The sequence below is a fragment of the Acartia tonsa genome, chromosome 6 (genome assembly GCF_053477335.1).
Source record: "Acartia tonsa isolate MP-2025a chromosome 6, ASM5347733v1, whole genome shotgun sequence".
NCBI classification, from domain to species: Eukaryota; Metazoa; Arthropoda; class Copepoda; order Calanoida; family Acartiidae; genus Acartia; species Acartia tonsa.
In genome coordinates, this window is record NC_137265.1 from 8,355,266 (window position 1) to 8,382,549 (window position 27,284).

A 27,284-nucleotide genomic window follows, 5' to 3' on the forward strand; every position below is an offset into this window, starting at 1 on the left:
CCGTTACATATCTTATTACTGCAAGAAACACATGGATAAATCATTAAAACCAGTATTTGAAATGCTTCACAACGATGGCAAAGAAGATTATCCTAGTAGGGTAGATATAAAAAGAGTTATGATTAAAAACATGAAATACTACTTGAAAGATAATCTAAATACTAAACAACCAAAAAATTTAGAACAAAAATTGAGCATAGTCAATGAAGGAAACTTTGAAGAATATTACAGAAAAAACTATTTGAAGCTGAAAAGAAAATCAAAGAAAAAGATTTTGGTTTAATGCAGCAAAGTATCTTATTCATGTATAAAAGATACCTTCTCAAATAATTTTACAGAAAGTTTGATATATTTATTTTCCACTTAATTGAACTGTTTTAGAGATAGATATGATTGGATATCCTATCACTGTACAAACATTTAAAGGAAAACTATTACCTCCCTCAGGGATAAAACATCCTAACCAAAATGTTAGAGGGAATATTAAATCTCTTTCTTGATTAGAACCATTGTGCATGGCCTATGCTCTACAAAAAGGAGATAAATCCAAAGAAATTGGAGAACCATTGTACATGGCCCATGCTCTAAAAAGAGATAAATGGCAATAATGATGTGATGACAAAATATCATCTCTCAACAATGCCTTAGAACCATTGTGCATGGCCTATGCTCTACAAAAAAGAGATAAATCCAAAGAAATTGGAGAACCATTGTACATGGCCCATGCTCTAAAAAGAGATAAATGGCAATAATGATGTGATGACAAAATATCATCTCTCAACAATGCCTTAAAACCATTGTGCATGGCCTATGCTCTTCAAAAAAGAGATAAATCCAAAGAAATTGGAGAACCATTGTACATGGCCCATGCTCTAAAAAGAGATAAATGGCAATAATGATGTGATGACAAAATATCATCTCTCAACAATGCCTTAGAACCATTGTGCATGGCCTATGCTCTACAAAAAGGAGATAAATCCAAAGAAATTGGAGAACCATTGTACATGGCCCATGCTCTAAAAAGAGATAAATGGCAATAATGATGTGATGACTAAATCTCATCTCTCAACAATGCCTTAGAACCATGCTCTACAAAAAAAAGAGATAAATCCAAAGAAATTGGAGAACCATTGTACATGGCCCATGCTCTAAAAAGAGATAAATGGCAATAATGATGTGATGACAAAATATCATCTCTCAACAATGCCTTAGAACCATTGTGCATGGCCTATGCTCTACAAAAGAGATGGCAAGGATGAAGACAGTTGATGATAGAAAAGAAAATCTCAACAATGCCTAAGTCATGCCAAAATCCAAAGAAAACTGGGAGAACCATTATACATGGCCTATGCTCTACAAAAAAAGAGATAAATCCAAAGAAATTGGAGAACCATTGTACATGGCCCATGCTCTAAAAAGAGATAAATGGCAATAATGATGTGATGACAAAATATCATCTCTCAACAATGCCTTAGAACCATTGTGCATGGCCTATGCTCTACAAAAGAGATGGCAAGGATGAAGACAGTTGATGATAGAAAAGAAAAACTCAACAATGCCTAAGTCATGCCAAAATCCAAAGAAAACTGGGAGAACCATTGTACATGGCCTATGCTCTACAAAGAAGAGATAAATAACCATAATGATAAGAGATAATTGGCAATGATAATGATGATTTATGATTGAGTAGAACATCATGCCCAAAACCAAAGGAGACCTAACACACTCAGTATCTAAACCTAAAAAACTTCTTTAAGCTAAAACTTTAATTATTTAAATATGTGCCTTACAACAAAGGTCAAGATATATCCTTAATGGGATAAACATAACAAAAAAACACCTAAAAGGTGTGCCTTTTTTAAAAAGAGGTCCCAAAAGGATGCTAACAAAAAACACTTAAAAAGTGTGCCTTTTTTAAAAAAGAGGTCCTACAAGGATGCTAAATTATTTATAAAATAGACTTAATAGAAGTGAGTTTGGCTACTCTGTGTGTAGCCTATAATCTCAAGAGGACCAAATAACATCTCCATTGATGCTCTTAGTTATGCCAAACCCAAAACAGATTGGTATACAGGCGAGACAATGGCAATGGTGATTATATCTCTTTTACCCAAAAAAAAAAAAAAAAAAAAAAAAAAAAAAAAAAAAAAAAAAAAAAATTTTAAAGATTTACCTTTAAAAATTTTTTTTGCTTTTTTTTCAAACAGAGGGTGAGATTTCCCTCTTCATGAATAGTGAAGTATTAAATAATCATCAGACTCTAGACAAGAATCACATCCTTCAAATTTACAAATGACATAAGAAATGTTTTATGAAGGAGATCAACATCATTCTTTTCTATTCAAGTGTAAAATAACACACTTTCAAAATAAATTTTAATGCAACCATAATTCAAAATTAATGGTTTCAAATGTACAGTAAAAATTACTAAATGTGCTTTTGAATAATGAATGAGATTATCTCATCATTTATTAAGAATTTTCATATTTGCTGAAAAAAGATTTTCTTATTGAAAATTTCATTGATAATCATATGATCTTTGAAAAGATAATAGTTTTAATTTTGGATCAGGCCTTTGTCCTGAAATACCTACCTTGGCAATCAAAATGATTTTATGGATGTTTTTATTTTTCAAATTTCTTATTAAGGTAGGTATAAATCAAATGTTCTACAAGCATCCATTTTTTTTATATCTATGATTCACCATATGTAAAAATTATAAAATTGCAGTAAATATGTGTAAAGTTAAAGTACTTTTAATTATTTCATAATATTATTGTAAAATCACAATAGCATAAAATATGTAAAAATTATGAAACTGCAGTATAAATGTATTATGATGTTGTAATTTCATGTTATCTTTTAATAATTATGTAATTTTATATCTTGTAATAATTGGTAATATAATTTTTTTAGAGTGAATCATAGATACATATATATATATTTTAAAAGCAAAAATATTTTTTTTAATAATAAACTTATAAAGTTTAAAGCCCAGAAACATCAAAAAATAACAGAAAATATATAAATACATTTAGATATGACAAAGCTGTACTTTTTTGAGAGTCAGAGAAATATTGAGGTATTTCTTTGGTTTTCAAATTAGACCTATTTAGTAAAGAAAATTTTAGTATTATATTTGTTTAAAATTTTACTTTTTTGACTTTTTGAGAGTCAGAGAAATATTAAGGTATTTCTTTGGTTTTCAAATCAGTCCTAGTTAGTAAGGGATATAGTAATATTCAAAGTAGTATAAAAATGTTTAGTGAAAAGAAAGAACACAAAGAAAGACAATTTTATTCAAAGCAGACTTAGGCATTGGCTTTTACTCACAGGTATGATTGAATTGAAAGGACATAATTATCTAAGCATTTTACCTAACAGAGATATGTGCAAGAAGTTCAACCCAACTGACAAACTGGTTCCAAAAGCAAGACCTACCCCACCCAAAGCAGAAACTGAAGGAGACGTACAAAAACGGTCATACCTGACCCTTCTTGTGGATTTAAATCTGTATAACAGCTACCACAATTATCTTAACTGGATTCTTCTTATACAAGAACAGGTTAAAGAGTACTGCAAGTGATCTAATTGCAGAAACTGAAGAAAACATACATCTCTGGTCACACATGGCTCTTCTTCTGGATTTAAATCTGTAAAATATCTACCTGATTTCAGTTATCTGGATTCTTATTGTACAAGAACAGGTAGAGGAGCACTGCAAGTGGACTTATTTTGCCCACTGATTGCAGATACTTAAGAAAAGTACATCTCTGGTCATACTTGGCTTTTTTCTGGATTTAAATCTGTTTAACAACTACCTGGATTCCTTGAACCAGATTCTAATTGTACAGAACAGGTGGAAGTGGTCTGATAATATTCATGTAAGGTTGGAGTTTTCTGTTTTAGATGCAAAGCTTCTTATCTTCCTTGGGTTCCTGTTTATCCTGACACTATTTGTCAAACTTGCTTAGGTTTTTTAGTCCTGATTTTTAATCTTTACCTTCTAATTAAAGCTGAATTGCCTTCATTTTAAATAAAAAAACATCTGCTACACAAAGTAAACTCCTTCATAAACAAACAATTACATGTGAAAAAGAAGAATTCTTATACTTAAATTGTATTAATGTTTCTAAAAATTATTTTTGCGGTATAATTTAGTCCTTATCTTAAATAAAAAATAACACTAATGTAGAATCAGTAAAAGATTTGTTTGTAAAAGATCACATTTCTTTTTATACTTAGTAAAACAGTGCAAATTCAAAAGATTTGGTAGTACAGTTTTGCAAAATTCTCTTACAATTTTTATAAAAAAATTTTATCATATATCCTAATATGATAAGAGGTATTGTGTATCAAATGTATCAATAGATATATAATGTATAAAAAATTGAAGAAAAAATAAACAAACAAAAAAAAAAGGTGATGGGTTTATATTTAATCAACAAATAATAATAATTTTTCACCAATGTGTACAGAATTCCTCCCAGGAATTGTCTATTACATTTTTGGGGGAAATTTTATGTTACACAATATTTTCTATGTAGTATGCAAAAAAGTTTTTTCACCAATGTGTACAGAATTCCTCCCAGGAATTGTCTATTACATTTTTGGGGGAAATTTTATGTAACACATTATTTTCTATGTAGTGTGCAAAAAAGTTTTAACATGTTATTTTGTATAACCACCTCTTACCTTGCTAAAATATCATGCTGTATGTGAGGGGTAAATATGATAAATATTTTCATACTAATATATTCTAGATAAAGTAAATCTTTAAATATTTAGTAGTAATAGAATAATTCTATGCAAAAATATTTTTTATATATTTTTGCAAAGTTTATCCTTTATTATGCAGTCTGGCTAAACTTGTGTGCAAGACAAAAGAGAGAGTGGGGGGGGGGGTAAGTAGAGTGGGTTGGAGAGAGAACCAGGATCTTGCCATGAAAAGAATGCCACTACACAGTCTAGGCCTAACTTTCATAAAGATGAGACATGCCTAGCACTGTCTACATACTGCATAATTTAGACTAAACTTTTAAGTTTAAATATGTTGCTGTATGTAATTGTTATATTCTTATATCAATACTTTTAAATAAATGTTGAAATTATCATACATTGAAGCTTAATCTTCCACAGAATTGAAAATAATAAATAAGGTCTTAGTCTTTCCATTGTGGATAGGATAACAAATAGTTGACTTTATTAAATATTGTCATTGCCCTCTATTCAACAAAAGAGTTGATTAGATATTTAGTTATTACTGTCATTGCCATCTATTCAACAATAGAGTTGATTAGATATCCACCTGTTATTATTGTCATTGCCATCTATTTAACAAAATAGTTGATTAGATATCCACCTGTTATTATTGTCATTGCCATCTATTCAACAAAATAGTTGATTAGATATCCACCTGTTATTATTGTCATTGCCATCTATTCAACAAAAGAGTTGATTAGATATTTACCTGTTATTATTGTCTTTGCCATCTATTCAGCATAAGAGTTGATTAGATAATTATTGCTATATTTAGACATATCATTGCCCCCTAAGATTTTATTTAGTATTAGCTATAATTCTAAGCAACTCATTGCACATAGAGTTGCCTCCATGACTTCTGGTTGTGTTGACCTGTACAGAGTACAGGGAGGGCTGTATAGAAGAAATTAGCCCTTATAGCAATTAGAATTATAGCTAGGCCCTATCTAGGGACTAACAAAACCCCCCTAAGTTACCCACCTGCCATTTTAGCCCTGCAAATAGGGGGAGGCAAATTTTTGTGGGGTAGGGGTGGATTAATTTTTATAACATATTATTTATGGCTCCCCGTTTATCAGGAAATTAACAGGAAGACCATATTATTTTCAATTATTAACCAAATAGATTAACCTATGTATGATATATTTCAACAATTTAACCTTTTAGATTGACCTAACTATGGTATATTTTTAGAATTTAACCCAATAGATTTATCTATGCATGAATAATTATTATTACAGAATAGCATCAATATTTATATTTTTAGAAATATCCATATGCATTATTTACAGAATAGATGAAAAATCCTATTTTAACCCAATAGATTTATCTATGCAAGAATAATTATTATTACAGAATAGCATCAATGTTTCTATTTTTAGAAATATCCATATGCATTATTTACAGAATGGATGAAAAATCCTATATTATTATAAACATCTCTAGAAATATCATGATGAAAAGAATAATTTATAAATTCTTATGAAGATAATATATCTCTCTTTATGCTATGATTAAAAAAAAATTTTATACCTTTTGCCTGTGCTCTCATGTGCTCTTATGTGCTTTTATGGATATTGATACCTTTCATGTTATAATTATGTGATAAAGCCTACACACCTTTAGCCTTTGCTCTTAGTGAAAAACATACCTTAGTAGAACTTATAATATAATGGATTAAACACTTTATACCTACCTACCTACCTACCTACCTACCTACCTACCTACCTACCTACTTACTTACCTACCTACCTACCTACCTACCTACCTACCTACCTACCTACCTACCTACCTTTAGCTTTGCTCATGTAGATGTTAAAACCCATTATTTATCACTCTTATGAAAAACATACCTTAGTGAAACTTATAATTTAATGGATTGAACCCCTTATAAATAACTACCTACCCCATTATTACCATTTTACCTTTGCAAAAGCGCGATACCGCGATACCTCCACATTACCCAGGCGGTATTGTTCCGCAAAGCTGGGGTCAATGAGGTAAGTCAGGGCAACCTCCCCCTGAAACAAAAAAAAAAATATGGAAACAAATGTTTAACTCACCCTCCCCTCCCCTCATGGGTTGATGGGTTTGAGTGGTGACATACCCCCCTCCCCACTCTTATAAAGGGAGAAAAAACAGTGATATTCTTATAAATGTGTACATATTAACTCCATATACCCCCCTCCCCACTCTTATAAAGGGAGAAAAAACAGTGATATTTTTTATAAATGTGTACATATTAACTCCATATACCCCCCTCCCCACCTTTATAAAGGGAGAAAAAACAATTAGTGAAAATCTTATGAATACCCCTTATACCCCCCTCCCCACTCTTATAAAGGGAGAAAAAACAGTGATATTCTTACAAATGTGTACATATTAACTCCATATACCCCCCTCCCCACCTTTATAAAGGGAGAAAAAACAATCAGTGAAAATCTTATGAATACCCCTCATACCCCCCTCCCCATTCTTATACTATGAACAATTCAAATATTTAATAAATTTTTATAAAAATTTCTTAGAATAGTGAAATAATATACTTATAACCCTAAATCTCACCCTATACCCACTAAAATATCATGACCTGAGTGATGTTGGCACTGCTTGCCATAGCCCTCAATGTAAAGAGGTAGTTTGCAGACATTTCTCTTCTGAAAATGCTAAAAAGAGACAAAAAAGGTGATATTTTAGAGGGAAAAAAGTGAAATATATCAAAAAGAAGGAGAAAATGATTAAAAAATTGTGTGATACTGGTGAGATACAATTAAGAGACAACAATATATACTTTTTAATGAAAGTATAGAAAAAATACAACAAAAAGGTATAAAAAGATGATAAATAAAGGTGACAAATAAATAGTACTATAAAAAAGGGCATAAAAAGGTAATAACTAAAACATAAGAAAGCAAAATATACCATAATACACATAAAAGGTAAAAAATAAGGCACTATATTAATTTTCACTTGTGTTGTCTGTTCCATAACAAAGAACCAAAATGGCTGCGGATAGGTGTTTATTATGGTGACGTATGCTATACATTCACCTGCCATGGGAATTTTTCACATTGCAAATAGTTCAAGAAAAGACAACTTCTAAGTGATTTATTTGAAAATATATATTTCAGTAACCTATGTAAAATAATTCGCCTTTTCTTTACAGCATGTATATAAATTTTTAAATAAAATAAGCTATCTCAAACATGATTTTGAATAGGAGACAGAAAAAATCTCCTATCTACTACCTTCCTTCTTTCTTTTTCTATGTTGCCAGATTCGAAAATTTAGATTGTCCAAGAATATTTTCATAAAAATAAAAAAGGTGAAAAATTACATTTTTATAATAATATGTCAATATTTAATGAAATATGTCAAGTAAAAGAGAGTAATAATCGTCGTTTTTTGTATTTTATGCATGTATATTACAGTATTTAATATTTTGTATATCAAGAAAAAATTCTGACATACTGGCAACACCAAATAATTCCATATGTTTCTCCTCTCCCATGCCATGTTGTCAGAAAGTGTAAAATGAATCGGCCAATCGATAAATTTAGTAGTAAACGTAGCGAATTTTAAGAAAACGATCTTTTTTATCCATTTTTAAATCGATTTTAAAAGAAATAATGTTAATAGCAAGGCAAAATTCGTAAAAAATTGTCAGATTTTCTTACTAAAATAAATAGAAACAAATTTTGACGATCTGGCGACCTTTCCATTTCCTTTCCTTTAACCCATAGCTGCCAGATTTTTTTATATACCTATATCAAACACGGAAAATTCGCTCAAAAACCATTCTTATAAAAAAAAACGGTGCATGTTTATTTTTAATGCTTATCCTTAAATAATCTTTGCTTATTATTAATGAAGTGAAATGATTTTACATGAAGATAATTGTATATATTCGTATTTCATTTATTAATGATTTTACTATTTGACAACCATGTTTCCTTGTCGACCCGTTTCACGGAAGAGCTGCGATCTATAACACAGCTTTCCCTATTTAACAATGTACGTAATTTTCTCAATTTTCGGCGTTTTTGTGCTTTAAAAAGGAGATTCGTATGGCATAATTGAATTTTGGAGCACGAAAACATCTTTATATAACAGTAAAAATGATTAAAATAACGATATTAGCTTACATTCATACCTCCCCATACAAGTAGACCAAGTTCAAGTCTCAGGTAGAAGTACGGATAAAAGCTTAAATGTCCGAGTCTTAATCATAACGCACAGTTTTTCATCGTTTTTCATCGTTTTTCATCGTTTTTGTAGATGTTTTTGATTAAAATGGAATAAAATGAGGGAACGGCCCATTGCATTCGGTTTTTAAGCATAAAACATCACAAATAAAAGTTATTGGTAATGCCACAACAATTTTATTTGGAAATCAGAAAAGGGACCATTTTTGGTTCTATTTTTGGTATCTAAAGATATCCATAGTTTTAAGGCATTGTGTCTTTTTGAGATTTGTAGTAACATTGAGATGTTTCTTTGAATTTCTGACTGACATAATTAAAGTAATAGTTTGTAAGAGATATGGTAATATTGTGCCTTTTTGAGATTTGAAGTAATATCGAGGTAATTCTTTAAATCTCAAATTGATACAATTAATGTACAAGAAAATCACAAAAAAAGGATAGCAAAAAATAAAAAATTGACAAAAAAAAAAAGGTGATGGGATTGTATTTAATCATATATAAAAAATCAATGAGGTACCTAATGTGTACAGAATTCCTTGACTGGAATTGGATTATCTTTTTTGCGGGGAAATTTTATGTAACAAAAAGTTTTATGGTCCAAGACACATAATTTCTTTACAGAAAAGATATGCTACATATTAGGAACATCTTAGACATAAAAAAACACCATGGTATAAAACATTTATTAAAAAATTAACATCTAAAATAATATGATATAATATGTATATGTGAAATGTTATATATGTATGAAAAAAGTAATTGTTAATTTATTATGATTATAATTACCTTTATATATGTATAAAATTTTATAAATTGTACAAGCTGTGGTACATTGTGAGATTCTACTTGGGGAAAACATTGGTGAGCCAAAAAGAGAGGGTGTGATGGAAGGTAAAGACAAGGCTAAGAGAGAGGGAGAAATGGGCACTAAACACCAATGATTGCCTAGATGGAACCTACACAGTCTACCAGCAGCTTTCAAGATTACAACACTGTCTAAAGAAATTGCCTTAGTGATAAAAATAAATTTGAAAATAATATCATAAGGTCCTTGTTTTTCCATTGTGGATAGGATAACAAATAGTTGACTTTATTAAATACTGTAATTGCCATCTATTCAACAAAATAGTTGATTAGATATCCATCTGTTATTATAGTAATTGCCATCTATTCAACAAAATAGTTGAGTAGATATTCACCTGTAATTGCCATCTATTCAACAAAATAGTTGATTAGATATCCATCAGTTATTATAGTCATTGCCATCTATTCAACAAAATAGTTGATTAGATATCCACTTGTTATTATTGTCATTGCCATCTATTCAACAAAAGAGTTGATTAGATATTTACCTGTCATTATTGTCTTTGACATCTATTCAGCATAAGAGTTGATTAGATAATTATTGCTATATTTAGACATATCATTGCCCCCTAAGATTTTATTTAGTATTAGCTATAATTCTAAGCAACTCATTGCACATAGAGTTGCCTCCATAACTTCTGGTTGTGTTGACCTGTACAGAGTACAGGGAGGGCTGTATAGAAGAAATTAGCCCTTATAGCAATTAGAATTATAGCTAGGCCCTATCTAGGGACCAACAAAACCCCCCCTAAGTTACCCACCTGCCATTTTAGCCCTGCAAATAGGGGGAGGCAAATTTTTGTGGGGTAGGGGTGGATTAATTTTTATAACACTACATCAAAGGATATCAAAATATTTTTTTACATCAATTAACAGCCGAGATTTTTAAAGCCAAAGTTTGGAAAAAGTGCTTGAGAAACTGGATATTGCTAAATATTTCTTAGTTTTTTATTAGTATATTAACTTTTTATCAACCAGTTAAAAAACAAATAAGAAAGAAGAGCAAGTTTACAATTGATAGGTACCTTTTTTATTGCATTAAAAAATGTTGGTTTTACATATCAAAAAAATACTTTTAAATTTTATTGAATGCATTTTTTCTAATAACCATTTACCCATAAACCTTATAATATCCCCTTCTTAACATGACCTTAAATGAACCCCACCCCAATTTATCCTTATGACCGGAAAGGATTAGCGCAAATTTGACCTAATAAATTAACACCCACTTATACAAACTACTTAAAGACACATAAAAATCATTTAAATTTTTAAATGTTTAATAAAAGTTTGTAGCTGTAACTTTTTCGTTTTTTAACTTATTTTAATAAAATAAAAAGTGTTTGATTTCTGTTTATGTAAACTTTTAATTTGCTACTATTTTTTATAGGATTTCTTTCTGTAAGGGTGTTTTTGCAATTTACACTAATCTAAAAATGCCTTTTAGAGCAAGTGAAAAAAGTGCTTTCAGCATGAAATAAATTTCTTGGAAACATCTTTATATAAGTTTTATAAAAAGTATTGAAATTATGAGGAAAACACGTCATTTCACTTTAAAAAAACATTTTTCTTGAAAAGTTACTTTTTCCTCAGCCACTTTTTCAACTTTGGCTTTAAAAATCTCGGCTGTTAATTGATGTAAAAAAAATATTTTGATATCCTTTGATGTAGAAAATTATAGAGAACAAGTACATATGAATCTTTTAATATTTTATTGAGAAATATAGGCTGCAGATGCTTAAAAAAAACTTTTTCGAGGGTCATGCTGTACAAGCAGAACTTAATAATATAGATAAACGAAACAATTGATTTAACAAAATCTTATTGTCAATCCAAACTATTAATAGGAATCAGTTGCGCCAAAAAAATCCCGCGTAGGATACATTTTTAACATCTCTTAGTATGAATAATCTCACCTTCTTCTTCCGTTTCTTATCTTTGTCTTCTTTATCCTTTTTTGGTCTTTTAGACGACGGGCCCATTTTAATCTCTGAAATCAATAACAAACAATTGTTCTGTGTAAAATAATTATAAAGGGAGAGTTCTATGAATGGTACATTACATAAATAGTGATTAAACAATATTAATTCAAGTTGAATTTATTAGAATTCAGGGGTGTATATTCTGCAAATTTGACCCTGCTGAGGGGATGGGTGGGTGGGGGTGGCGTAAAAAAAAATAAAAAATATGTGGTTGGAGGGGAAAAAATGTAAAAATTAGGAGGACTACCTAATTGGCGAAAAAAATCTGGCTGGAAAAAACTAGTAGGGGAAAAAAAAAAAAATTGCAGCGGGGGAATAAAAATGAATCTTGTGCAGAATATGCACCCCTGTTAGAATTACATATTAAAAAGGTTCTATAAATAGTAGATTTTACATTGTTTGAAAACAACATTGTAAATATTGATGATATATCATCATATTTTTATATTATCAATGAAATATAATCATTATAACCTACATATATTGGAAAAAATTTCTAGACCACTTATTTAACAAAACAGCATTTTCATAAAACTATCCCTTTAATGATTAATTTTGAGATCATACAAATACATTAAAAGTAAAAAAGTAGATAGGTAAATAGTTATAAACAACAAGAAATATACAATTAAAAACATGTTGCTTTTTCTTTTCAATTTTAATTCAGGTTTTCCATGTATATTCCATGATTTCTTTTGGTTGACAATTTTCTGTTCTTAAGTCACCTGAAATAAATAAATTTTTAAACCAAGAAATGCCTTTAATTTTGCTTTAGGAGAGATTTTTTAATAAAGGGAATACCTAAGCTTAATAAAATAAATAAATACCTAGTTACCTATTTAAATAGAGTAGCTACTCTACAACAAATGTGTGTACTGACCTTACTTAGGGTATACTAACTCTACTGGAAACTCCTCTCCCCAATGTTTAGTTTTACAAAATTGGTATAATTCATTGTCGATCCTCTTGTCACATTTCACTTCCTACAAGAAACAAAAAAATACATTTTATCAATAATTATTTTTTTGTAAAGGTTACAGCGGTAAAAAAAATATATATATCAGACTACTAGCGGATACGCCCCTGGAGGTCTCTAGGGGCACATTCAATTTTAGTTTTAAACAGAACAAAAATAACAGACCTCTACTTAGGAATTTCTACTGTAAATTAGATATCCTTTTACTTTAATTAAGTACTAGCGGCTTCGCCCCTAGCCTCTAGGGGCTTTGCCCCAAGAGGTGATAAAAAAAATTATTGCGAAAATCGTAAAGGACCATGGAAATCTCCTTCAAAAAAAAAATGGGGGGGGATTTTTTGGTTTTTGGGGGGGGTTGGGGGTGTCCCACCCCCCGAGAAAATAGCTTAAAACCACCAAACGACCAATAGGTAGATACCCTGAAGAGTAGAATCCAATCGGTTCAGTGGTTACCGAGATCTTAAGGGACAGACAGACAGACAGACAGACGGACAGACGGTCAGACGGACAGACGGACAGACAGACATCGTTCTACTTTGTATTATAGAAGGATTATTTTGAATTTTTATTATTTAGATATTTTATTCCCAATGTCTAAAGATTAGAAAATATTGAATCTTTGAATGGGATATTTGATTCTTAACGTTTCACCTATGGAATAACCTAAATTCAATACCTGTAATGTTCCTCTCTGAGTGCAGAGTCTACATATGAAATGAGTCTTAGTTCTGATGGGCTCTTCCACCAGACGGGGTAGGCTTGTATTACTTCTTTTACCCTAAAAGGAAAGATTTATGAATGGTATGCTTATTGTTTAGTAACATACCTTAGTAACCCTTTACAATTATGTATTTTGTAACGCAAATGTCTAATATTTGAATTCATCATCTTTAATTGTTATGATGTTATCAAATAGGGGGGGGGGGGGGGGGAAATTCTGACACATTTGCGTAAACCTGGTGTATAGGCTTTATCTTTGAACTGAGAGGATAGGTTATTAGGGATAAAATCATTCTTATATGATGAATTTCCCCCAGATTTAAGATTTTTTGGATAGGCCTCCAGGTTCCGGAGCTCCAGGCTTCCAGGTGGTCTCTGTACAGGTACAAATTAAAAATAAGATTTTTTTTTTTTGAAGAGTTAGAGGTTAACTTATAAAACAAAATATGCTTCTTTTTGATTTTTATTCACATATTGGTAGAAAAAACATACATATTTTGTCTCATAAGCTAACATCTAACTCTTTAAAAAAAATTTTTTTTCATTTTTACCTGTACAGAGACCACCTGGAGGCCTATCCAAAAAATCTTAAATCTGGGGGAAATTCATCATATAAGAATGATTTTATCCCTAATAACCTATCCACTCAGTCCAAAGATAAAGCCTATACACCAGGTTTACGCAAATGTGTCAGAACTTCCCCCCCCCCCTTATTATCTTTAATGGTACTTTTCCTTAAAATGACTTTCGATTACTAAACCCTCCTCCCCACACCCTTAATTTTGAATTAAATTAAAATTTAAGTGGGATGGGGGAGTTTCCCATATGCCTATCCCAAGCAGGAGCCATAACAATGCCCGGGCCTATACCTGCAGTGCCCTTAACCTTTTTAATAACTTGATGATATAAAAACAATGTACAAATAATAATATCTTTACCTTTTTAATTACAATATATGAAAATCTTTCATTGTGCACCATGGACTTCTTAAAGAAGTCGATATCAAACATCCTGGAAAAAAAATGAAGAATATAATAACAAAAATTTTTGTAAATTTTTCTTTCTAAATTAAAATTTCTTCCATAGATAGGTACCTAGGTACCTTATAAGTTTGAATAAATAACATAGAAACAATCATTAAAAATATTTCAATAGGTATTAAGTTTATAAAATACATCAATCATAAAATCCAATTGACTCTTTTATTGAAAATAAACCAGGGCTCGGCAATAGCGACTAAGCCTCAAATTTAAACCCGTTTAGTTACTTTAAAGCCTTTTTTTGAAAGAAGATTTTTTTTGAAAAAAATATATTGCCATATGAGAGTCAGGTTTAGACTTCCAGCTGATTCTTAAAAAGAATGAGGTTGATTTCCCAAGGATATATAACGTGCAGCTGACGAGAAGCTGCCGAGCCCTGCAATAAACATCGTCTTAATTAAGTAGACTTGTCAGTAAAGTTAAGCTGGATACTTTTTTGGCCGGATACCGGATATGGATATCCGAATGACTCTTAATGCCGGATATCTGGCCAGACAATAGAAATCAGCCGGATAACCGGTCCAACCCTACTTGTAAGAAGAAAATAATTAGTAGGTATTAAATTTATCTAACTATAAATAATATTTACCTGTATTTAACCATAAAATTGCAGGGTATATTATCATTTTCATATCTGGGACATGCTGATTTATGTGGACAGGGAGCTATTATATCCATTTCTTCTCCACCCACCTTAATTATTGTTTTCTTATATACTAAAGTAACAGGATGTCTCTCTGGATGCATGAGTGTCCGCTAAGATCTTGTGAACGGCTTGACCAATTGTTCCACAATTTTTATGAAAGTTTACATTGGTCCCGGTAACGGTTTACTCAATGGGAGGGGACCAAAAAAGAAGGTTTAACACTTCCTTTTCAACAAAAAAAATAAATCATATGTTGGAAGTCTCAAACTGAAACCAGAGGCTAGGAGCACAGTTATTTGTATCTAGATATAAAGATATGATAACCACTCTATTTATGGTATCGTTAAATTCTTTATATCTAGATATATTTTTATTACCTGATATTATACACAAACTTACATAAAACCTACAAAAAGTAGGAGGCAAAATTGTTCTTCTAAGAATCTTACCTTTATGATGTAATCTCTAATTTCAGAAATAATTTGGAACCCAGCATTTGTACCGAATTCAACAACTACGAGACAGCCATTTTCTTCAACTCTAAATATTTCAATCAATAGTATGTAAATAGGGAAAACTTTTCAAAAATATCTTCATTCTTAGAGGCTGTCTACTACTCACCCATCACTCGCTCATTTAAAATCCCGACCCAATGCGCCTTCAACTCTAAATATTTCAATGAATTGTATGTAAATAGTGGTAAAAATTTAAAATATCTTCATGCTTAGAGGCTGTCTACTCACCCATCATTCGCTCAATTAAAATCCTGACCCCATGCACCTTATCATTAAGTTAAATTAGTTCCAGTAGATTAAATAGAACTGCCCCCCCCCCCTTTTTTTTTAAATAAATTGAAAAAAAAGGATAGGGATGGTTTTTTCCTACGCTTAACCCTGCAGGTTATTTTTTAAACAAGGATGACAACATCCATAAGTAGCGAAGCATAAACAATTAAATAAGAATTTAGATATTAGTTGACAAAAGCATGCATATTAGGAAAAAATCACGAAACCTTTTCAACATTTGTTAATTTCTTAATATTTATTTATATTTCAGTACTATGACTAACAGACTGACGGTCAAAGTAAATTACATACGGATGCTCAGAACAACGGGAAATTTAATTTTGATAGTTTTAACTACAAAAATTTAAAAAAAAAACGGACCATAAACACCAAAGATATGAAGAAAAATGTGAAAAATATAAAAATAGCCAAAAACCTGCAAAACGGCAGTCTGACCGCCATTGATGTGTTCTTGAAACGAAAGGAAATTTAATTTTGATATCTATAACTGAAAAAATTTTGGAAATCGGACCATAAACACCAAAGATATGGAGAAAAATGTGAAAAATACAAAAATAGCCTAAAACCTGCTTAAAGGCAGTCTGACCGTCATAGTTGTTTTCTTGAAACGACAGGAAATTTAATTTTGATTCTATAACTGAAAAAATTTTGGAAATCGGACCATAAACACCAAAGATATGGAGAAAAATGTGAAAAATACAAAAATAGCCTAAAACCTGCTAAAAAGCGGTCCTATCGACATTGATGTTTTATAGTTAATTGTGCTCCTTGATAATGGGAATGTTGTCAAAAAATTTCAGCCTTTTATCTATTATAGGAGCCGAGAAAATTACGTTTCCCCCAAACTAAGACGGACATACGGACAGACGGACATACGGACAGACGGACATTTCAAATTATAGAGTAGCTTCGCTACTAAAAAGTGGAGGGGTTGTGCTCGGTTAGATAGACACTTTAGGAAAACCACCTACGGGTCTGTTTAATAAGGATAAGTCACGAGTGAGTATTGAGTAAGCATCAATCAGATAACAAAGTAATTCATACTAAACACTTTGTACCCCTTCCTATTGTTGTAAAGTAACCCATTCCAGGGTTATAAATCTTTAAAAAGTGTATGATGTACCTTTCCCATAGATTGTGAATAGTTTCTAGTCTAGCTACTGCACTCTTTTTCTCCATCAAAGAGAAGGCAGACATTACCAAATTGTACTTTAAACTAAAACAAAATATAATATCCTTATAATAAAGTAACAGGATGTGTGTTTGTGTGTCTGTCTGTCTGTTAGTCTGTACCGAAGGATCTTGCTAAACGCTGAACGGAACGGGTCCTTCGTATAAACAGGGTAGCTTCTCATAGGTCCCGGGAATGTTTATAACTATTTAAGGGGAGGGTAACACCACCCTCCCCAAAGAAATCGATAAATATAAAAAAACGCCGCCCGGCGGACATTTTGCAATTACTAAAAACTAACACCATCTAGCGGCGAAAAAAGTATTTTTGGTAAATAGTTGATTTTAAAATAGATTGAAAAGAAACAATTTTACGTGTCCCTAGAGGACTCTAGGGGCGTAGCCGCTAGTTTGAGATAAAGTGGTCAATCGTTTTAAAATAACATAATTCTGAATGATAAAAGCACAATTAACTCCAAAAGAGGTTTAATACCTAGAGGTTTTTGACATATTCAGAAAATGTAATATATAATATATAAGTATGGCTATTAGGCTAAGTAGGAAAATAAAATTGTAACGCTTATTGATAGAGGATATACCCTATAAGAAAATTGGATGCATTACTATCTTGTATTTACCTTGTAGTTGAAGGGGTGTGAAGTCTAAAGGATACACCAAAAGGCAAAGGAACATTTCCTTCCCCTGAATAAGATATTAATATTTGTCAATGTGTTGAATCAAAATGTTTAACAAAGAAAATCAATCACATGAATAGGACAAGCATTGATTGACAATATTTATGATAAAAGACAAGGTATTGCATCATATATCAGATGGTTTTTAAAAAATGACACTACACCTAATAAACCATGGACAGAAAACGAAGTAGCGGTTTCGTCGTATTTTCACAGTAGCTTTTCTGATATTTATAAACCCCTGCGGGGCAATAAATAAAATTTACCAAACCTAACCTAAAATAACCTATCATAAGCTACTGTGTAAATACGACTAAACCCGCTACTTCGTTTTCTGTCCATGGTTTATTAGGTGTGGTGTCATTTTTTAAAAACCATCTGATATATGATGCAATACCTTGGCTTTTATCATAAATATTTTCTACTAATCAGTAAACTAAAAGATTATGTATAGTTTTATTAAAAATCATTCTTTCCCTTGTTTTTTATTTAATACTTATTGCTTACCTTTAAGAATTATATTTTTAGCCAAGTCATTCATATCTGATGATGAATCTACGCAGTATACCTAAAACAAAGGTGTTTTATTGGATTTGAAAGTATCAGGCGGCGTGTCGGAGCTCCGGCTTTGACCTAATAACAAGAAAAACTCGACATATTTTTTTTTCTCCCAAGTCTATTTTTGACTTTTGAAGGTTTTAAAAGTTCAATTTTTGATAAAAATGGACTTGAAAAACTTAAAAGGGACATTTGTACATGAAAAAACAGAGTTACCAAATTATAATTTATAAAAAATCTCTTTATTTATCTAGTCCGAAGCCGGAGCCGTTTTTTAACGAAAAATACGGCTCCAGCTCCGGCTCTAGCAAAATATGGCGGCTCCACGGCTCCCGGCTCCGAAACACTGGTATCAGGTAATGATTCAGAGTTTTAATCTACAAAATATTTTATTGCTTGACCTTGAGGTGTTGCTGGTTGTTTGTTGCGCCTGTTTATTGCCCAATATATTCCCAATACTCCAACTAACATTATAACATGTAAGGCAATTTTGACGGCTTCCAGAAAATTTTAACAGACGTAACTTTGAAAAATACAAAATAAATATTTACCTCTGGAATATTTCCAAAGACGTGGTTAGTCGCCCAGTACCCTGTGCCTACGCCAGACCCGTAGTCGAAAAAACTTTTAACACTGAAATCTGGCTCCTGAGTTTGATCATACACATTATTTACAGTCATTTTGTTAATTTAAAGTAGCTATATGATAATTGCAATATTTGTAGAAGATCCAAAAGCACAATTGTCAAAGAGAATTTTAAAAATTGCATTTCTTTGAATAGAGAATGAAATTTTAAATTAATAAAAACCTTTTTTCAAAAAATTAGTAAGTAGGTATAAACGCATTTTAATATATTTATACAGACAAAAAGACATATCCTAGGTCTAGAGCAGCTACGCTTCTTATAAGATGTGCACGTTCCTGATTTTTAATGTCAGTAAGGATTGACTCTAAAACAGCGTATTCAGCCGAGCTTCTGTTATTTTATTATAATATTCATTTCGATGTTAGGTATTGTTTTTTTTTTATTTTTTTCCATGAAGGTATTTAATAGTTCAGTTACTTGCAGCCTAAATACCAACCCAAGACTTTAGTTTAATCTTGAAATAGCCTAAAACCATCCAAAGGCTTTTCTATTAATGGTTATAAAAAACAAAGAGAATAAGCTATTAATCATTACATTCTGATAACTATAAGTGGGGAAAACTGCTTTTAAAAAAGTTCTCATAAAAAAAACACACTGTATATTGAAATAGCCTAAAACCATCCAATGGCTTTTCTATTAATGGTTATAAAAAACGAAGAGAATAAGCTATTTTTCATTACATTCTGATAACTATAAGTGGGGTAAAATTGCTTTCAAAAAAGTTCTCATAAAAAACACACTGTATATTGAAACACAAATAATATTGAATATTAAATTTCCTTGCTAAGAGATAGGCTAACGAACATGTTTTATCGTAGGTAATTGGCACCCATTTATTTAAATGTATCTAGAATAATATCAAGAAATTTCAATTTTGTTTGTTGACTTGTCTCAAATACCTAAGTTTTTCTGTTATTATAGTCTGTACGTCACATTCACTGCATCATTGCTTTAAAAAAATGTAGGCAAATATTTTTTTTTTCTTTATTAGGTACCTACTATAATTTATGGATATTATTAAAGGGGATAAGACAATGGAAAACAAATTTATGTACAAACAAAGATACCCTGTCAGAAGATTAAGACTATGGGTAAAATGTTTGGACTGGACTGGAATAGTTTGTACCAATTGTCAGATTCAATAAAAGTACCCAAATTTTCTGAGAAAACGAATAATTTTGGGTACCAATGTAATTTCTTGATTGTTATTCCTTTTCTAATTGTTGTTTTCTTTTGTTATAATCATCAGTTCTGAAAATAAAATATTATCCTTATTATATCCTTATACAAAAAGTGTGTGTGTGTCTGTCTGTACCGCAAGCTAAACCGATATGGTTCTCCTTTATGATGTAGGGAAGGTTTATAACTATTTTTAGGGGAGGGTATCACAACCCTCCTAAGAGAAATCGTTAGTATCAAATACAGTAATATTCTTCTTAAAAGGACTCTCCACAGAAAAATCAACTTTGGATTTTTGAAAATCTAACCTGAAACTATTATTCTCTGTTCAATTTTAGGCATTTTTTGTTTTTGTGGCATCGCGATCGAAGCCCTTTGAAAATTTTGTCCGCCGCCTATTTGTACTGCCGCTATAACAATATATACTACACTTTCCTCCACTCAATATATGTTTGCCGCTAAAGAACATTTGCTCCATTGCAACCGGCCGCTCTACGATTTATCCTCTTCCTTGACTGGACAATCCTGCCGCCTCCATTTTGTGTTCGCCTCCGCCAAATATAACCATCTTTTGCCGCAGTTGCCGCATTCATCGCCCTTCTCCGCCGCTACTCTGCTATACATTGCATACGTCGCTATACACAACACCCCCAGCCTCCATTTAATTTCTGAACAAAGGAGAGGGGAGCATGTATTAAAAAGCGACGTACAGCGATGAATAGCGGAGTAGCGGCGGAGAAGGGCGATGAATGCGGCAACGGCGGCAAAAATAGAAGCTAAAAATCACTAAAGCAGCACAAATTAAATGGCGGGAGGATTCACTTAAAGGAGGTAAAAAATTTCAAAGGGCTTCGATCGCGATGCCACAAAAACAAAAAATGCCTAAAATTGAACAGAGAATAATAATTTCAGGTTAGATTTTCAAAAATCCAAAGTTGATTTTTCTGTGGAGAGTCCTTTTAAAGGCATTGCTTTTCAATATTTAGGTTAAGTTCGTTCGTCTGTCTGTAACGAAAAGCAGTGATTGTTAAATTAAACATTGTTATTCTTTTATATCACAAAAGTTTTCATTGATTTGTACTTTCAATTTTGATTAATGTAATGGTTTAGAATTAATATTTAATGAGCTAAATTGAAAATCAATCAAACTAAAACCATTTTCTAATAGAAACTAGAAAGTACATATTTTTGACAATTAAAATACTGGGATCTCTATCTGTATGTTACCCTGAAGGAAAAGATCTCAGTAACTAATGATCTAAGCTTTCATTTTTGGAATAATGATTTTCAGGACGAGAAGGCGTCTCTATAATCAAATATATAAATGTAAGTATGTCCGTATTACGCATTTTCTATAACTTTGGGAATGATTTACACCTTATTAATGCTTAACATTTAATGGGTTGTTACTTTATGTAAATCAGTGTTCGTTCGTTTGTCTGTCTTATATGTTAATCTTCGCTTTTATGGATGTTGTTATTTTTATTATGTCTTTGATTTACCTTTGCTGTTCTGCAATAAAGCTCTGTTGGTCAACTTCTCCCTCATTATCATATTCCTCAGACAAAATATTCTTTATTAATTCTTCTTTTCTCCTAGCAAAAGAAACAATTTTTTAACATGGAAAAAATTGACGCCTTCATACAGTACGTTATGAGCATTAATAACCTCCAATAGTTTGAAATAAAATAAATAATAGGAGAGGGGATTCAGATTTGTTAAATACTTTAGGTCTGGTTAGTTTAGACCAGGTTAGGTACTGGTTAGCCCCACCGGGACACTATGTGCCCAGGCATTGCAAAAACTCGAAGATTCCAAAAAATGCAATTTTGGATATTGACCATTTTTATAGTTTAAGGCTAATCTTTGTCATATTTGAGAAGGATTCCCAAAGCAAGAGGTGAAAATATCAATTACTTATGATTTTACAGCCTTTAGAAGTAGCCTACCTAGATATTTAGGATTTTGTAATAAAGCCTGACTATTGAAATTACATTTTATATGCAAACTTTAAATTATCGTCAAACTACCAAAAATTGAGCTACAGTAATATATTATACCTTTTTTGAAAGCTTATTGAATATACTATACGATTTTAAATTAATTTTTATACGTTTACTTCTAAAACTTATGAAAAAATTGATGTCAAAGCATTCCCCCCTAAAGAGGCAGGAATTATAATATTTTGTCATGATACTCTCAACTTCAAATAGTTTGATCTTTTTTCAGCTAACGAGGCCGCATATCAGACCTTTACACATGTTTAACCAAGGCACTCAGTGAATGAATCCCGTTGGTTTCACTGGCGGCCTCGTTAGCTGAAATTTTTTTTCTCGCATTTTTGTAGGTGCGGTCGGACCCATTTTATAGCAATTTTTACATAATAAAGACTAATTGAAATAACTTCCCGATGCAATTTTTTTTATACAATCCCTTATTCTTATTGCTTAAAGTCTCTAAAGGATATCCTTGCCCCTCCCCCCCCCACCCCTGGAGGGTGGGGGGAGACCCCCAATGCACACCCCTAGGAATATTTATTTAAGCTATGTTATCGAACCTGTTGCTTCTAATCAATTAACATTGTTTTTAAATCAAATGAATATCATCTTAAATGTTTCAATTTGATAAAACTAAAACCTATTCCACTCCATATACACGCTCTAAAGAAATAAAAGAGTTAAGCAAACTTGTAAAGAAACTAAATGATTTAAACCAATTTGTTAATAAATGTATATTATACATACATAGAGCCTATGAGTATGAAGGCCTAGGTATCTAAAAGGATAAGCCAATGGCCGATAAATTAAGGTACATTACCAATAATGATACACAAACTTACCTTTTTTGTAAATTACAATTAGTGGTTGAAAAGTTAAGACACTCAACTTAAAAAACAAACAAGAAAATGTTATTATAAAACTTTGGAGACTAGAGTGATCAACAGCCCAATGTCCCATTCCTTCCTGATAAAGGCCCTATTGCAGACAATCAATCCTTTGATTGCAAGGCCTTTGGATTAAAGTTTTTAGTGCTTTTGGGGTGGTTTGTGATGTATTCGCTTTTATTTTTAAACAAGGATTGTTTTGTCTATAAGTAGCGCAGCAATAACAGATCAATTTTTAATAAAAAATTACAGTAAATTATTTTACAAAATGTTATTAACATGTTTCTTTGTTTCAAGTTATTAATGTCAACAAACCCAGAGATCTAAAGGGATAAGTTAATGGCCGATAAATTGATGAGCTTATCCAACTATGATACACAAAATTACCCCTTCTGTAGATTACAATTGGTGGTTTAAACGTTTGGACAATCAACATTTGAAAAAAAACAATTAAAATTCAGTAAAAGCCCCTAAAGTCGTTAAACCAATGGATAATAAAACGTTATTATAAAGCTTTGGGGACTAGTGTAATAAACAGCTCAATGTCCCCTCCCTCCCTGAAACAAATCAATTGATATATAAGTATTTAATTGATAATTTATTTATGGGGGGGGGGGGGGGGAGTTAAAATGTGGTGACTTGAAACACGACATACCAGCAATTTTATTTTGGGCGCTGCTCCCTTAGTTTTAGAGATAATTGGGTAAAATATTTTGGGTTGTGTCACCAATCACCCCAAGTTTTGGTATCTTAAGCAAAAACCAGGGCGGAACCGCCGTTCACGACCGTTTTCCACCACAACCAAAATATTTTTTTATTGTAATTCTCGCTGAATTAGGCAATTTGGAATCATTTGAGACTCAAATCGTTTTAGGATGTCACTAATCACCCCAATTTTTGGTATCTTTGAAAAAAACGACGGCGGGCCCGCCGTTTACAGCCGCCGCCGCCAAAAATTTTTTTTTTGCATTTTTCGCCGAATTAGGCAATTTGGAATAATTTAAGATAATGTTATTTTTTTGCCGGCGGAAAATGGCGGTTAACGGTGGGAGCGGCGATCTTGTCGCCGTTTTTTTTAAAGATATCAAAACTTGGGGTAAATAGTGACCCAACCCAAAAGATTTTACCCAATTTGAAGCAAAATTAACAGAATTATGAGTTTTTGTTTTATTTTGGAATTCTGGGCACATAGTGCGGGATATAGTTTAGGCACTTTGTGTATAAACTAGCGGCTACGCCCCTAGAAGCCTCTAGGAGCACTGCACTAGTAGGAGAAGGAAAAGTCGACCTCATCCTATTTTAAATTTGAGTTTCCAAAGAGTTATAAAAATTATTTTTTGGGGGAGAGGGGGGTTAAGACACCCTCTCGAAAAATAGTTTAAAACCTTCCCAGGACCTATAAGAAGCTTCACTGTAAAGGAGAACAATATCGGTTCAGCGGTTAGCGAGATTCTTCCGGACAGACAAAAAACGCTTACTACTTTATATAATAGGATTACCTAAATTTCATTGGGGTGAGTTATCTTTTTACCATAATGGGGCGCATTGTTTGCTCAATGTTCTGATTTTTTGGGGAGTAGGATATAACAACCCCTTAGGAAAATAAACTAAAATCATGTTATGACCGATTGTCTTTTTCTACATACCTAAGATGTACGCCCTCTAGTGGTAGATTTCTTGCTTTTAGATATCTGTCAAGCTTCAACCCAGCTGGAAAGTAAATAGACAAACGTTCCAATTCTTCTCCATATGCTTTCTCTAATGCTAAACTGAAAAATAAATAGAATATGATAATTTGGGTTGGTTAGATATGCGAATCTAATAAATATTAGGTAATATTGGTAAGTCTAACATCTAACGCAAAATTTATTGGTTACCAAAGGAATCTTGTGAGATAATATAAGTAAATCTGATTTTTAGAGAACTACTTATTAAGCTTTTTATGGTAATATTGGTCTGATTTCTTTGGATAAATTCTTCATAAGGCAATAACGGGTAGATTTTTGTTCACAGATAAGCTAAAGGCACTATATAATATAACGGTTTCCAAGTGGCTAAAATGAAGCCAAAATTGTGGAAGCAAAACACATTATTAAGCAAAGACATAAAAGCTTATTGACGGAAGTTATCTTATGGTACCCTGTTCGTTCAGCTAACCTCCAGGGCGATTTGAGAGGGAGGGGACATTGGACTGTAATTTCCATAAGTACGTAAAGTTTGACCATGCCATCTTATTTATTGACTCAAAAACTTTGAGTACTTTTATTGAACTTTGATTTGTTGGTTTGAACAAGTATTTTCCAAACTTTTCAACCAATAATTTTAAACTAGAGAAGGGGTAATTTTGTTTATCATCATTTGGGATGGAAATCAATTCATCGTGCATTGATTCCTTTGAAGGGCAACCCACTGTATATTTTAGACGATAGCACTAGAGACAACACTAAAACATCTTTTTATTACTACCTAATCCTCTTAGGAATGGCAATGTCTCTCACCTAAGTGAAGCAGAAAACTGTTCTGATGGTGAAATGATTGGTATTGCCCTGCGGTCCTTGGGTTGAATCCTGGTATGGTCCAGACTAGGCACAACCAACTCATTACTGTTGTATAATACACTCTTGTCCCGCTCTACTGACTAAAATAAAAAATATTTATTCTCATTGGTGGTTTCCCTCAAAGTGCCCTTCGAGCATGCAATTCCGTCCCCTTATGAGAAAAAAAATTGTAAATAAGAGGGAGTATTTTTACGTGTATTTTTTTACTGTAGGTCAGGTTAGGTTGCGTTAGATTGGGAACAGGTCCCGAAGGGGTATGACCCCCAGCAGGGGCTTAGGCATCTTAAATATATACTCCACCCGCCCCTTATTTTTAACTTAGAGTGGGAGGTTGCTGTGCTAGCTATGCACCTTGAAGGAAAGAGTCAAACTTCAATAGTACACCAATAATACTTAAGATACCCTAGTATGACTTTAGAAAATGGTAAGGAGGAAGTGACCATAAATGATTCTAAGAAACCGAAATAAAACACAGAGGAGCACAATAAAAAAGGTTTCAAATCTTTAATTAGTGGCAGGCCTAGGTTGCCGTCATTTTTTTCCTACAGCTAGTCCATCAATAAAGATAATCAACTGGAAAAATCAGAAATGAATAGTATCTATCTATGAACATTTTGCAGAAAAAGCTACAAAATTGCTTCTCTATTTGATTTCGGAATCTGTCCACAAAATATTTATCCGGAAAGCCGTGGATATTTAAAGCATTATTCCGAACACCGGCAATGAAACACATTACGTAGCACACACTAAAAACAGGCCTCTGTCACTGCTTTAAAGTATTAGGGGCGTCGAAGCTCAGTGGTAACGCACTAAGTTACGGTGGTGAGAGTTCGAGTTGAAGTCCATATGTGGCAACTCGAATTTCTCAGTCGCAATTCATTCACGCAACTTCCCCTTGGTTGTGTAAGAAGGGTGATAATTGGGTAGTTTGGATACTCAATAATCAAGTACATAATATCAGTGCAACCCTTTCCCAAGCTCCTCTGTGGAGAGCGTCATTCATTACGGTGACTTAATTTGGGACACCTGTCATACTCGGCGAGGGTGAGGTAATAAAGAGTAGGTCCCTTGAGACAGCGGGTCAAGTACTTGTACTTGAGCGTGGGACTTGAGCTGGCCCTGGTGCTAGCATACAAAAGTATCTTGTTCTACTCCAGGACTACTTAGGTCCAAACACTAAGAAACTATGGCTACATACACACACACACTGCTTTAAAGTTTCAAACTCTTGTCTCATTTGTCGGAATACTTTTTATGCTTTATGAAAACATATTTTCTTTTTTTAAGTTAAAAAAATAAGTCTTGGCTTTGAAATGATGTTAATGCTATTACTTGGAAATTAACATTTATCTGAAAGATATTCAGTCAAACTAAGATTCAACATCAATTTTAAGTGCCATATTAATTTGATATACCTTAGAACTAAAAAATGTTCGAGTAACATTTTTCTGATTCGATTTATTAACAGCCGCTAAAACAGCTGTAGTAAATCTAGGCACATTTTTATCAAATCTAAAACATTTCATGCTTTCTGCTAACATCTGAAAATCAGTTTTTTTTCAAAATATATTTTATTAGATTAAACAAGTAAATA

The 27,284-nt window shown here is 32.1% G+C and overlaps 2 protein-coding genes across 6 annotated transcripts in view; both read right to left on the bottom strand.

The window, feature by feature from the left end:
• The window catches only part of hay (ATP-dependent DNA helicase hay), a 34,162-nt gene extending 22,320 nt beyond the window's left edge, over positions 1-11,842 (bottom strand). For 2 of the 5 annotated variants that reach the window (XM_080163308.1, XM_080163307.1), the window contains exons 1-2: positions 7,352-9,432; positions 6,687-6,782 (exon numbers count right to left, since the gene is read on the bottom strand). In XM_080163308.1, coding sequence (XP_080019434.1) covers positions 6,687-6,782; positions 7,352-7,411 — 156 coding nt within the window. In that variant the 5' untranslated portion in view covers positions 7,412-9,432. Of the gene's footprint in view, positions 1-6,686; positions 6,783-7,351; positions 9,433-11,746 lie in introns of those variants that run through there. The other 3 variants (XM_080163311.1, XM_080163310.1, XM_080163309.1) reach the window with 2 other exon arrangements.
• A 561-nt stretch (positions 11,843-12,403) lies between these two features.
• Positions 12,404-27,234, bottom strand: LOC145321741 (ribosome assembly protein METTL17, mitochondrial). Its single transcript, XM_080163312.1, has 17 exons — positions 27,106-27,234; positions 25,631-25,770; positions 24,779-24,901; positions 21,751-21,843; positions 20,281-20,320; positions 19,849-19,916; positions 19,343-19,399; positions 18,975-19,068; positions 18,373-18,433; positions 17,809-17,872; positions 17,124-17,216; positions 15,644-15,734; positions 15,138-15,241; positions 14,447-14,519; positions 13,465-13,566; positions 12,693-12,795; positions 12,404-12,537 (listed from the first exon to the last, which is right to left on the bottom strand). The coding sequence occupies exons 1-16, from the start codon at positions 27,229-27,231 to the stop codon at positions 12,694-12,696; spliced, it is 1,431 nt and encodes a 476-aa protein (XP_080019438.1). The 5' UTR covers positions 27,232-27,234; the 3' UTR covers positions 12,404-12,537; position 12,693.
• Between the last annotated feature and the right edge of the window lie 50 nt (positions 27,235-27,284).

What these genes read in the sequence shown, in the direction of transcription:
- LOC145321741 (XM_080163312.1), bottom strand. Translation starts at nt 27,231, where the DNA reads ATGTTAGCAGAAAGCATGAAATGTTTTAGATTTGATAAAAATGTGCCT. An exon ending in CTAGAGGGCGTACATCTTAG is followed by an intron (nt 21,844 to 24,778) that starts GTATGTAGAAAA and finishes TTCTTTTGCTAG; the next exon opens with GAGAAAAGAAGAATTAATAA. An exon ending in AATTTTATGGTTAAATACAG is followed by an intron (nt 14,520 to 15,137) that starts GTAAATATTATT and finishes TTTTTTTTCCAG; the next exon opens with GATGTTTGATATCGACTTCT.